Source organism: Papilio polytes, unplaced genomic scaffold (genome assembly GCF_000836215.1).
Source record: "Papilio polytes unplaced genomic scaffold, Ppol_1.0 DF824069.1, whole genome shotgun sequence".
Classification (NCBI taxonomy): domain Eukaryota; kingdom Metazoa; phylum Arthropoda; class Insecta; order Lepidoptera; family Papilionidae; genus Papilio; species Papilio polytes.
The window spans coordinates 891,701-905,593 of record NW_013525135.1 but is presented as its reverse complement, the minus strand read 5'-3'; the positions used below and the strand labels follow the sequence as shown (position 1 = coordinate 905,593).

The window sequence follows — 13,893 nt, the reverse complement described above, 5'->3', positions numbered from 1 at the left end:
GTCATATTTTAATTTTAATGAAACAAACAGTTGAATAATAGTAAGGTCAAGGAACAATCACTTCGATTGTAAATATCAACTAAAACTATTTACATACCTACGACGTGTATGTACGCGGAGCGGACTTGTGTGTGGAAGGAGGGAGCGTCCGCGGACACCTCGCAACGGAACCGGCCGGCAAGCGCGCGTGTCGCCTCGCGCAACACCACCTGCTGCGACGACGACTTTGATATCTGCAAGTATAGTAACGTTTTAGGTATCTTCAACGATTCAAATAATTTGATTTGACATTCATTACTATCATTAACAATATAGCTTGAAAATCTATTTGATTCTGAGAGGAGGGTTATTAAAGTTGTATTCATGCTTTTGAGAGAAAGAGATGGATGGATTCTGTGAAAGGTGACATGATCAAGAAGGCAGTGATGTCTGAGATGAAGGATGATAGAGTGATTGGAAAGACAAAAACCTGGCATGCTGACCCTACAGGAGTAGGATACGGTAGGGGAGATAGTGATGACAGTAGATTGTTTGGACTCAACTCAAGATTTGTACTTCAAATCTTCTGTTTATAAGACAACTATTTTAAGCAACTGTGCCAAAGCACCGTTGTGCTGACGATGAAAATTGTTTAATGTTATATTTTGCATACTACCAACTTGTCCTAGATTCATTAAATTAGATTTCCAAACAAAAAATCACTGACTTAATTATATTTGACGTACAAAAATGAAATAAACTTTAAAAAATGTTATAATTTCGTTGAAAAATTCCAACAGTTCGACCCGCTTCAAAGCGTCGTTGTAATTAAGGCATCATCTTTTTTTTTTCTATATTTCAATGTCCGGCAATATTCCGCGGCCCACTTCCACTTATTGATCCGGCATTGGAAAATAAGAGCCACCCCAACACCCTCTATATCCCCTCCAACTTGTTTACACTGACCACGATTCTAGCTCATTTTAATTTCTCACGATATTCCCCCTTCTTTTATTATCTTCGGAGACAGCAGTCGAGTAACCCCTCCATTGCCCTCTTTTATTTAACGATCATTTTTATAACATTATGGAAAATGGTTAGACTTTTATATTGTTTTTGATGCTCCATAGTTCCTTTATTTTTTCCTCCCTTTTTACTTTGTTTAAAAAGACGCTTCGCCACTTTGTAAGAAATTTTAGCTGAGATTGTTTCTAAATAAATAGCATAATTTATGAAATGTTAAAGAAAATGTTTTTAAAATTGAAGTGGAAGGTTTCTAGTTTTCCATAATGCTTAAGTTTAAAATGTTCCTGTTTGTCAAGAAAGTTGCAAAGTGAACTCTGTTTTTGAGTAAACAAGTAACTACATATTTTTGTTCAATTTGATGTTTTTAAATCGCAGTTTTGTAAGCGACTCCGCGCGATCGTTTTGAAATCCGATACAATAATAACGATAGGAAGAACGCAACGTTTGTTATGTTACGATTCGATTCGAATCGAAGCGATTACCGTTACACCTTCATTGTCATTCATTGTTATTGCGTGTTTATTAGGAAAGCGAACGTTTTGGACGCGAAATTGATCGTTATTTGTAATGTTCGCTTTGATACGTATTGCTTTGAAAGAATCGAAAATTTTACTGCTCATCTTAATCAGTAACATCTCTTTCAGGATTATTGAACCTGCATCTATATGACAGAATTTGTTTCTATCATTTATTAGTCTGTAGCGTAGCAACTTTAAATTTCTCAAGACGAATCAACTTCTTTGGTGAAGCTGACAAAAATCATTAAATTTTCAGAATTATCATCACAAAATGTTATCATTGAATTTCTAAATAATCTAGATCTGTATATTCCAATGGAACGTGACCGACAATAAAAACAATATGTTGGGATCTTAGAAAATCTTTTGATACACGCACAAGATACAAAGCTATTCCGTAAGTAGGGGGTCTTAAACGACGTAATAGAGGATTCTAATTGGCCTCAGACGGCTCACTATGCTTAACTGCCAATTAAGGTAGATTACCCAAGTATAATCACGTCCGCCATACTCGCTTCAATTGCTAATAGGAGATTCTCCTAAGTCCGGTCGGGCATTTTCTTTTTAAATGTCTCACACTGACCGTCACTGTAGAATTCCATAAAGTTCTATAGTTTCTAATAGTGCAAATATTAGTGTTACATTTGCTTCTTCACGGTTATTACTCTAGTTCCCTTGAGCCTTTCTTTGCATGGTATTATAAAAACCTTGTTTAAATTCGTAAAACTTTCATTTCCCAATGTCAAAATTCAAATGCTTATATGACACTGAAGGCATTCGCGATTTCTGTTATCTTCCGTTACCTAACATTTTCCGGTACCTTGGAAATCATGATTCGTTGCTGTTACGATTTGTTACAATTTGTTTACCCCCAATGTTTAATAGAGTGAAAGTATTTAGCCTATATCGTGTCATAAGTGTAGGTATTTTTAATTAAAAACGGAGTATTCAAAAATATACTGTGATTGTTGACATCCAACATAACAAAGAAGTGTGTTTACGCTTTATTTTACATAGATTAAAGCATCACATCAATACTCTATTAAATTACCTTATATGCCTTATAAATAGAATCTTCCAAGTATTCTTAAAGAAGATACTTTTACATTATCTTTGTTAATGAGGTAGATGCTAACGTTACGTTACTTTAAGCAATCTCCTCGTTTTATAAATATCAGATACACGTCAAAACCAAGTATTAAGATAATATCCTAGTATCCTAGAAAATAGGTAAATACGTCATCAACATCAGCTCGCTATACGTTACTATGTGGCTCAGACATAACCTATGATAGGATGTCTGGAATAAGAACTAAAATGATAGATCTGATAATATTCTCTTACAAAAGAGATTATGGTGGAAATCAAGAGACGCATAAGAAACCAAGATAGAGAATCTAGCAGGAAAATACGAGAAAGTATTAGTCACCGGGAGTAAAGTTCAACGACAAATCTCATACAAATTTTGTCGATGTTAATTCTATGTCACAAATTTACATGTTAGACCCCTAAGTATAATAAAAGACTCATGAGAGAATTGTTTTATTCAAAAGATGTGATGATTTGTATTTTATTGTAAAGTAATGGCAGAATTTGAAATAGACAATAACAGTAAAGGATCATAAAGGTGTGAATATAACAGTTCACATCGGATTGGGAGCACAAACGAAACGTAACGATCACGCTATTGTTATGATAGGTATTGTGGAATAGCGCACTGCACGCAGCGGGAATTAAAATTTATACATTGTGTAATTCACGCTTTAGTCGTGTGCATAATTAAACACCAACCTATATTAGGTTTCTCTTACTATTCATGAAAACAATAGTAATTAACAATGATCCTTATATCTATTTTAAATGTACAAAATATGAAATTGAAATATAATGTTCATAAGATACGGGTTTCTTACCATGATTGGATTGTTTAACTCCCGATGTTACGGCACAGACAATCGGCTGGCACGGGCTCGTGAACATGGCGATTGCAACTGTGCTGAAATATTGGGAGCTACAAGAATCCAATTGTGGTAAGAAACCCGTGTCTTATTAACATTATATTTGTAAAAACCACGACAGTTTAAACGTATAAATTGAAATATTCTCCCGGTAATCAAAAAAGACATTGTAAAATCTTACTATCTTACTAATAATACAAGTGTGCAAGTTTAGATGGATGTTTGTTAGAGTTTGTAGCCTAAAAGGCTGAACGGATTTTTAGATGTAGAGGATAGTCTGGAAGAACACATAGGCTATTCATTTTTTTATACGGAGTCCAGGGTGATAACTAGTTTACTATATTATTAGCAATTTAGTATAGTATTTATAAATACCTGTAGAATACTCAAATCTCAACATTAGGACAGTCTATTTTTACGATAATTTTTTTTTTCGTTTCTAACGTTTTTTTACATACGTCATTATGCCTTTGATATCCATAAACTTTGTCTACAGGCGCATTGTTTTTTGGTTCGACATTTTTAAGATAGAATTATTTTTCATAGAATCATTTAAAGAAATTCTTTTTACAAAACAAATCCCCTTTTGTTTTAAAAAATCTTATTCAAATTGAAAGATTTATTGAGAGGCTCGAGTGTTATTCACTTGCCTTTATTTAATACAAAGGATTCTTGTAACGGTAAAAAGATTTTTTTTATAGATTCAATTGTTGTTTTGTTCAGATAATTGAATTTCGAAGGTTTCACCCATTAATTTTGTCAATTTACTTACGTATTCTTTCTCTTAAGAGCAAAGAAGGGTATTTTAAAAGCTCTTAAATTATGAATTTTCCTATTTAACTTTGAGACAATATTTACTTTGTACATAATATCTCATTTTTCTATTATCAGGGGTTTTTTTCAGGTTTTTTCGAATTAATTTCGTACCTTACCCATTCGTGTTATTTAACATACATTTTCAAATATTTAAAAGGTCGAATTTTTTCGTTTTAGTAAACGAAGACTGATTAAGGTAATGTAAGGGGCGAAAAATTTCTTACTCCTTACTTCATAATGTACATATTATTTTTATACAAAAGTATAAAATAAAAACTTCCAATACGTTAAGGAATAAATATTTGAAAGGCGTTATTTTGAACCTTCTATATTTACGGTCCTATTTATAAACTAAGTTTTTCACGTATGAAAAAGGTTAGCTTGGATTTCAGAAATATGTTTTCTGAAATTATATAAGTGAAATAATTAGTGGCTTGTAATATATATAACAATAAGACTTGGAGTTTAAAAATATACATTGTCTGACAAGAATAAACACACTCGTCATGTTACAGAAAAATATGTAAGTAAAATTTGATTAAAGCAACTCTTAGCTTGATTTTTATATTCTTGGGTACGTCTATACTATTATAATAAAGCGTAAACACATACTTCTTTGTTGCCTAAGATGTCAGCAATCATAGCATATTTTTGAATAATCATCTTTGTAATAAAAAGCCCTGCACTTACGTCATGCTTTAGACTATATATTTTGGATAAAAACCTTAATGTGAGAAAGAGACCATAAGTTGCTACCAACATCAAGAAAGCAAGATTGCTAAGGTTTTCAGTCATTTTGACATTTTCTATTGATAATATTATAAATGTAAACAATAAAATAAAACCGCTCGGGAACAGCTAGTACTATTTAATGATATAGAAGTGTTGTTAGACATTCGTTATAAATACAATGTTTAAAATCTCCACTAAGAGCCTTCCTTAAGGATCACTTAACACGCTAAGTGCGGCAATAAGAAATAAATATTAATATAATCCATGACGTAGATCTTAGGATTATCCTGTACCCTTGGTAATAGCTAAACGTTCCGAAGTTTGCATCCCTTCTGTTACATTATAACTTAAAACAAGAAAGTTTGTATCCATGCTTAGCTAACTAACAATCTGTTTACCGTTAATACTTAGCAAAGTTAGATACTTGAATACTCAGTACTTAATTGCTATGAAATGTCATAACCAAGGTATATGCAAGTGATGAGAAAGTTTCGATGGTTGGATGTTAGATTCTGTAGCCTAACCTGCTAAACGGATTTCGATGAAATTTGACATAGACGTAGAGGATAGTCTGGAAGAATACATAGGCTACTCACTTTTATTTTTTTAACTCCACGGACGGTGTCGCCGCCTAAAACTTGTAAAATATAAACACCAATAGCATAACGGTTTGGAGTACGGACTACCGATTTTGTGGTCGAGGGTTCGAATCCCGCCATTCGACTATTGTCGTGAACCATATCTTAGCACAAGCCTAGAGCTAAGTTAGAATGGTTAAAGGAAATATTAGTAAATTAACTAGATCTACTAATATTTTTTACAAAAAAAAATCAATAGACTTCAATGTATCAACAGAATTAAATATAATAATGTTCTGTTGATGTACTGTTACATTATTAAGTACATTGTAAGACTAAAATGTATCTAATCTATCTATTTTCTTTATGTTAAATTAATAACTACAGTAAGAACTAAACCTACAAACAAACGAAGCTAAATTCATAAAAAAGTTAATAAAAAAAACTAAGCAAACAAGCAAGTTTATACTAAGATTAATTTATTTAAAAATTTCCATACCAGCACTCGATATTTATTACACAGGATGAATAAGAGATGCCCATAAAATATTATCTGTTTGTTCAAACGATCGTATTTACGACGATACGAAGGTAATGCGATATCAGTATATATTCATCAGTAGATTTGTAAGATTTAAATACCAATAACTACTCTATAACAGAGATTCATCAAAGTGTAAGTGAAGAAAATGGTACAGATAAGATAATATTCTAAGTTGCAGTAAAGGATAACAGAGTCCTAAGACTTGATGATGACGAAGGAATGGATTCTCCTTCTTGCAGAAGAACCTTGCCTGTAGATTTTGTTAAAGAGACAAAGGAGCAATGAAAATCTATAATGTCAAGAGATACCTGACGGCTTAACTACTAAAGGAATTGGTGCTGTACTGAGAATTGATAGAAATAGTACTCTTCTTAAAATGTAAGTCTTCTTAATAAAGTTCTATACATAAGTGAATTTCTAATATAAACTTAGTGGTTTAATATTGAATAAGACGAGAATTTTTAAGACACCTAAAACGCAGCAATAAAATATAGTCCGCCATTACTTATTTTCGTTTCATATAAAGGCGATGGTTTTTAATGCTGATCGTAAAGCGAATCTTCCTAACAATGGTTGACAATAAAACATGAAAAGTGCGTTAACGACCAATAAAACCCTGTTTACTGTATCAAGACCATCAGGTCAGGTTAAAGCAATATACATAAAGTTAGCGGCAATGGAAAACGAATTTGCTTCTTTATTAAAGTTGATAAACTGTGTTTTATTGAAGAAGAATATAAGTACAACGTATGAAGAGTTAAACGCATTAAGATTGCATGTGGCTGAGATGCGTATGTTAAGATGGATGTGTGGTGTGACAAGATTGGATAAAGTTAAGAATGTGTACATTAGAGGAAGTTTGAAAGTAGCGCCAGTGGTGGAGAAATTGAGAAGCAAAAGGTTAGCGTGGTATGGACATGTTATGCGACGAAATGATGGGGACATAAACCAGAAAGTGTTGAGATTGAATGTGGATGGCTACAAAGGAAGAGGAAGACCGAAGAAAGTATGGATGGATTGTGTGAAAGAAGATATGCTTAAGAAAGGAGTGGATTCAGATATGACGGCTGATAGAGATGTATGGAAGAGCAGCACATACTGTGCCGACCCTCCATAAGGGATAAGGGCAAGTGGATGATGATGTATGAAGAGTTAAACGCATTCTTCGCTCTTCTATCATAACTAATTCAGGGCTATCAAATTTCATTCAAATATTTCTACCAATAGGCAACCACTAGTTCTATTTAGAGCCTGTGCACCGTTGACTAAATAGAACAACTGTTTAGTTTCGCTTTGATTCCTATAAGCTTATATCAAGGTACTACTCGATTTTTAGTTATCCAACTAAACAGTTGTATTGGCTGCAAAACAATTGACAATCTCAACAGTTGTGCGATAGTCTCAGGTGTGCGCACGCCCTTAATGTATATCACAATAGTAAAAAGACAAGTGAATATCGATGAATAAAACAAAGTTGTACATAAAAAATCCACTTACGTCGACGTTGATGCCCGGCTGCGCGAAGAGTCTCGTATAGGGATACTCCTTGGGGAGGTAACTGAAGAACTCCTGTCTACCCCGGTACCACTTCACACTGTACAATGTCTCGTTCCCTTCTAAAGTCCATTTACAACCGAGCAACACTGTGTCACCCAATCTGACAGCTGACGGCGCTATTAGTTGCACGTCACGCAATGCTCGCGAATCTGAAAAAAAAAACAATCATTAGTTGACTCCCTAAAGTTGGGGTATAAAGAAGGCATAGGCACTGGTAACATTGTTATAACATAAAATAATAATAAAAATAGGGAGTAACGTACGTATAGGTTTATATTTGAACGTAAATGAATCAAGAAATACATATTTTGAGAAATTTATACACTCTTAATATTTTTAGAGTTGAGGACTTAACAACGATTATACACTCACTTTCAGTTTAAAAACAGGTAGAATGTTAAACCACAAATTACTGAAAGACGAATCTAACGAATTTTGTGTATAAGAATCTTGAATATTCTTTGATATCTTAAAATATTGAAACTTAGATCTCGTTACCTCTACTAGACGATGAAAGTGTCCTTCAAGCCACTACAATGCTCGTAACAACACATTTATTTCACTGTATCTATTTACACAGTTTCATGCAAGAGACGTATGTATTGTTAATATTTAAATATACTAGCTATCGCCTGTGACTCCGTCCGCGTGGAAATAATAAAAAACAGAAGTAAACAGCCTATGTGTTCTTCTAGACTATCCTCTACATCTATACCAAATTTCATCCAGATCCGTTCAGCCGTTTAGGCAACAGACTCTAAGAAACATCCATCTATCTAAACTTTCGCATTTATAATATTAGTATGAAGTATGACAATAGTATGATAGTTGTGTATCATACTAATACTTCAATGATTGAATTGGATGTGTTATCAATACTCATTTTCCTTTCAAAAAACCTGAGATACAACATGTTTTTCAACTTGTTTCGGCAATGAAAACAGCGAATTTACACAATATCTATTAATTCGTTATCTCAGTTTCAATTACAATGATAATATAATACAATTAATTAAATAGAACACATTCCTTTATCTTCATTTATATTTGATATCAAACAAAAAGGAACCTTACACCATGAATCACAAAAGCAAACCTTTTTTAATTCCACTTACATCTTAGATAATGTTAAATTAAGCTTTTAGTATGCTTCTCGTTCGTCCACAAAGTTAACAAAAGACAAATCCTTTTTCCAGGGAAATAAAGAGTATTTAGATGCCTCACTAAGGGAAAGATTAGTATAAGGGGGTTATTTCCAAAAATAAATAATCTGTAAGTAACGATTTAATTTATTTAAGCAATAATTTAATGAAGATTTCTTAATTGAATTAACTTACTAAGTTAATATAGCGAATAAAATTTAACGTGAAATAATAACTTGTTCTAGGAATCATGTTAACAGAAATATAAATAACCGTTAGCGATTCAATTACTTTGAAAAAACATTTCTTATAAATTGGTTTGGGGTGACGAACAGTCCTCGGAATAGTTCCCTATTCACACAAATATAAGGTTTCGTCTTTGTATTGTTTACAAAAGGAACATGTCAATTTATACGTTTAATAACATTTATGTAGGTTTATTTACTTGGATTTAACTTTAGTTTGGCTTCCTTTGATTATAATAAAAAAGGTAAAGTTTATATTATTGTACATCTTAGTACATCTTAGACAAAACGATTTTAAACAATTTTACAGTAGTAATACAGTACAGATAACTCGTAGTTAATGCTTAAGAGCGGGCACACCTTTGACTAAAATATCGCACAACGGTTGTGCGATTGTCGATTGTTTTGTAGTCCATTCAACAGTGTGCACATCTCCATATAAGTTCATAGAAATAAAAGCGAGACTAAACAGTTTTGAGACAGTTTAGTCAAACGCGCGCTCTTTGATATGTAACAAATAATTTAAATGCTATCAAAGGAAGTAAATAGAAGCCATTAGTATGTACGAATCAATTTATACACTTCCACGTTCCCGCATGAATAATAATTGTTAGGATTAAAATGAACCGAACGTTAATTAACTGAAGCACTCATGAAAACACACATACAAAAGTAAATTAATCTATGTTTGTTGTATGAACGTTTGAAGTTTAAAAGTGGTATTTGCGGTGATAAAAATGCTGATACCTGAATGTGAAAAGTATCAATAAAAACCCGATGGTTCACGGCACAAACAACTCATAACTATGTCGTGTGTTCGATGCAAATTTAATTGTTTTTTATATTAATTTTTTAACCAACAAAGTGGACAGTTCACGAAATCTAAGTTAATCCATAAACAGGACTAATTTGATTCTAATTTCAAAAATGTATCGCTATTTTTAATTATCAAAGTTCCTTAGTATATTCTGTGTCCCTTCCCCCAGCCTCCCCTCCCCTGCGTAGTCACGAGCGCCCTGACCGCAAACAATTACATTACATCAAGCGTCGCCTGCGTCTTAATGCAATTAGAAGACCGACGTGCTCCCGATTTATACGTAATTGTGTGCATAAATAGCACTACGGGGAATTAATTCTTATTTAATTAACCGCAAGATGTTTGTTACACACTTTTTATAGGAACATAGAGTATTGAAAGTGAGAACAAAACCAGTGTTAGTAGACTTATCTTTACGGATAGACTGTTTGATTGATGTCTATTATTTACCGTCAGCATTCTTTCTATGTTTAACATACTCTACTCATAGCTACTCTGTCAGATGACATGAGCATTTTCTTAAATTACCCTTTCAATTAGGGCGTAAGATCGCGTAGTATTAAGTCTAGAATCCTTCAAATGAAATCAAACATTTGTTTTTTCTTTATAAAAGCGATATCAACGAAATTAATGTATCTCTTTTAATACGAGATTGTAACATCTACAACGCAATCACGTACCGGAAAGTGGAGGATAGAATTTATAGAAAACATAATTGGTTTTGTATCGGAGCGAGTGGGCTATTTCGGTAATGGACGCCGGACCGCGCAGGACCGCGCCGGACCGCCAGATCTCAAATGTATTACGCCGTTTTACTCTGGATTTTTCTCACATTTCCTCGCACGAAGTAAGAAATAAGTTCATGTGGAAACATTACTTCGAAAAGTGCAACAAACAGTTTTTAAATGTTCTTGGATGTTAGCGATTTCGTTTGGAGTTATTTTGATTATTTAGCAAATTCTTTTTACTTCTAAAAATATAAAACGCTATTGATTCTTTCATATAGAACAATATTCTCTACTACAGTACAATTGAACATTTGTAGTATATTTATAATCTGTAATTACAGTAATAACAAAGTAAATTGAGCGAATGTAACAAATTTATGAGTTCTGTGGTCACTAGCAGCGAATAACAAAGCCATTTATTTTTGATTGTTGTAAATTGCCTATTTATTATATTCATTTAATACAAACATACACAGATAAATTTTTCACATACTGATGTGCTAACAACGATGCAATTGTCACATCAAATTAGCACGCCTAGCAAATTACACTACTCGATTTTTAGATGTGCAAATAAACAATTGAATTCGCTGCGAAACAATCGACAATCGCACATCAGTTGTGAATATTAAAAAACATTTTAAAGTAATGTATCAAAATACAGGAGTTGCAATTTGTTGCAACATAGTATACAAAGTAATTGATGAAGGCAACATATAAACAGAAAACAAAGATATAAAAGAGAATGCGATTTGAAGCCAGTCCGTGTCTCAGTACAATAGTACTTACAGCCCCAGAGATGACGACCGTTTTAATTACACTTTCATCGTTTTACCCTTTTGAATTTATTTGTTACGAGATGAAATTCTTAATGTCTATGCCTTAAATGTTACTTTAAATGCTGTTTTATTGCAAGAGAATCGTTTTATGTTTAGCAATCTGTGGAACAACACAAGTACGATTGTGGTAATTTTATTATCTGTAAGAAGTGAATGATGAAAATTAATCCAGTATTTTGTGGTTACTTTTTTCTAAATTAATTCCATTTAGAAAAAAAACTTTCGTTAGCATTATTTTTAGTGTTATTTCTAAAAAACATTTTTCTTTTGTTCCAAGTTTATTACATAAAATTACGGTCAATTAACACGCGTCTATTTACCGAAAATAAATGATAAATTCAATATCTATTTAAAGATTGAACCATTAGGCAATTTCAAACAAAACCTTCAGTTTCTTTGTTAAAGATTTTTAAACTTTTCAAATATTGTTTCGGAACTCGCGCTAAGAATATAAAATACGAAGTTTTTAATATATTCATGCAGAAACTTTCTTTAAATTGTATTGGAAGTTTCACTTAGAAGATAAAATATGGTAAAGCAATTATTTAATTGCAATTCAATTGGTTAAAGGTGTTTTTTTATGTTAAGGAAATTAAAATTATTAATACAAATATTTTTGTATTTTTTTATGTTTAAACACTTATGAACATGTCCTTATTTCTTTTCACAAGTGGGGAAAGGGATTGGCTCCTGCAGCACAGGGGAACCTAGTGCAGGAGCCAAGGCTCTCATGAAATGTATATTTTCAAAAGTGAAGTTATAAACCATTTATTAACAAAAGTACATGCAGTTATGGTATATCTTGAAGTAGTTATTCTTACAGTATACAAACATTGAAACACCGATCGTACCAAATCACATTTCCTTCGGTTAATCCATATTTATTTTGGTGACCCGAACGCCGGCTGTTCGGACGCGATAAAACACGGAACTTACTTTTTTTATATTAATAGTCATAATTCCTTACAATTGATGAATTGACAACCTAAAATCATTTTGATAAACGAACAAATTACCTAATTTAAGATACTTTTTTATAATAAGGTCTTATCAAAACAATAGTTTCATAAAAAATTCAACTTAATTTTCTCCCTTATACGGTTTATTATTGTAAATCAAAACCAAAACAAAATACAGACTTATGCAAATTAAAAGTAAAAAAATATGTGAAATGTACTTGTAAAATTATATGTAAACTGTAATATTGTGTTTTGTATAAATAAATGAAAAAAAAAACAATATGCCTTAGAGAACGTGTCATTTGAAATTGGTGCCCCTTTTCTACAAACATCCTTCCAAATTTTCGCATTAACATTAGTAACAAGTAACATTGATGCTGTAGTTTACTTAACTAAAGCTTTATAACTACAAAAAAGGATTTAGGATAAGTAAAGTAAAAGAATAAGATATTACAAAATAATCCAGTTCGTTATACATTTGGTACGTATTAGACATAAAAGTAACGTTAATCCAAACCTTGGCCGAAACAAAACCAATTATGCTTTCAATAAATCACCCAATGTTTCCCAGTGGTCGGTTGGTATGTGTAGTTACAGTTTAATTAAAAACCTTATTACTGTGACGTAAAGTTTGAATTTGCTTGTATTATGGTCGTTGGAATTATTTTTTCAATCGTCCTTATGTGGCCGCTCCATTTTTCGAGTCCTGTACACGGTTTACACTATTGATGTTATATTTTCTTTCTGTCTTAATGGAGTTTTTGGAGTTTCATTTCTATTGCTTTCAATCGTGGGTTTTGTTTAAAGCGAGATTCTTTTGTTTTGCACAGAGCAATCTTTACTTGAAAATCTATATTGTTCTTTTTTCTATTTCACTTCATGCTGAAAAGCTTTTACTTCTCGTATATAGTAGAGTACTTTGTAAAAGTTCATTTTAATATTGTTTTAGAGTAGTCCAGACGTGAAGTGGAAGCAATTCCACGTTTCGTCTGATGAGTGTGGTGCCGGAGGCCTAATTTTAGTCCTTTTTCCTTTCTACCCTTTTCTTGGAAAGGATGGGGAGGAGAAGTGGATATCACGGTGGAGGAGTCGCATAGGAAGGGGAAATGTCATCTTTACGTGCGTCTCCTCCACCATCAATTAAGGGTATGGAACGAATCTGCAATTGCAGATGTTTATGGGCAGCGGTCGCTTTCCATTTCGGTGGATTCAGGTAGCCGCTCGCTCTTTTGCCACCTTATATCATAAAAAAAAAGTTTAAACAAACTAAATTGACTGAAATGATGTATGTTCTGATCACTACCATCTTTTTGACCGACTTCCCAAAAGAAGGAGGTACTCAATTCGTCTGTATGTTTTTTTTTATATTTTTTTTTTATGTGTGTTACGGCATAACTCCGCCGCTAGTGGACCGATTTTGATAATTCATTTTTTATCCGAAAGGTAATGCTTGCA

The 13,893-nt window shown here is 32.6% G+C and overlaps 1 protein-coding gene across 1 annotated transcript in view; it reads right to left on the bottom strand.

The window, feature by feature from the left end:
- The window catches only part of LOC106100140, a 158,247-nt gene that overhangs the window by 99,194 nt on the left and 45,160 nt on the right, over positions 1–13,893 (bottom strand). Inside the window, exons 3-4 of the mRNA XM_013278883.1 lie at positions 7,649–7,857; positions 98–233 (exon numbers count right to left, since the gene is read on the bottom strand). Coding sequence (XP_013134337.1) covers positions 98–233; positions 7,649–7,857 — 345 coding nt within the window. The remainder of the gene's footprint in view (positions 1–97; positions 234–7,648; positions 7,858–13,893) is intronic.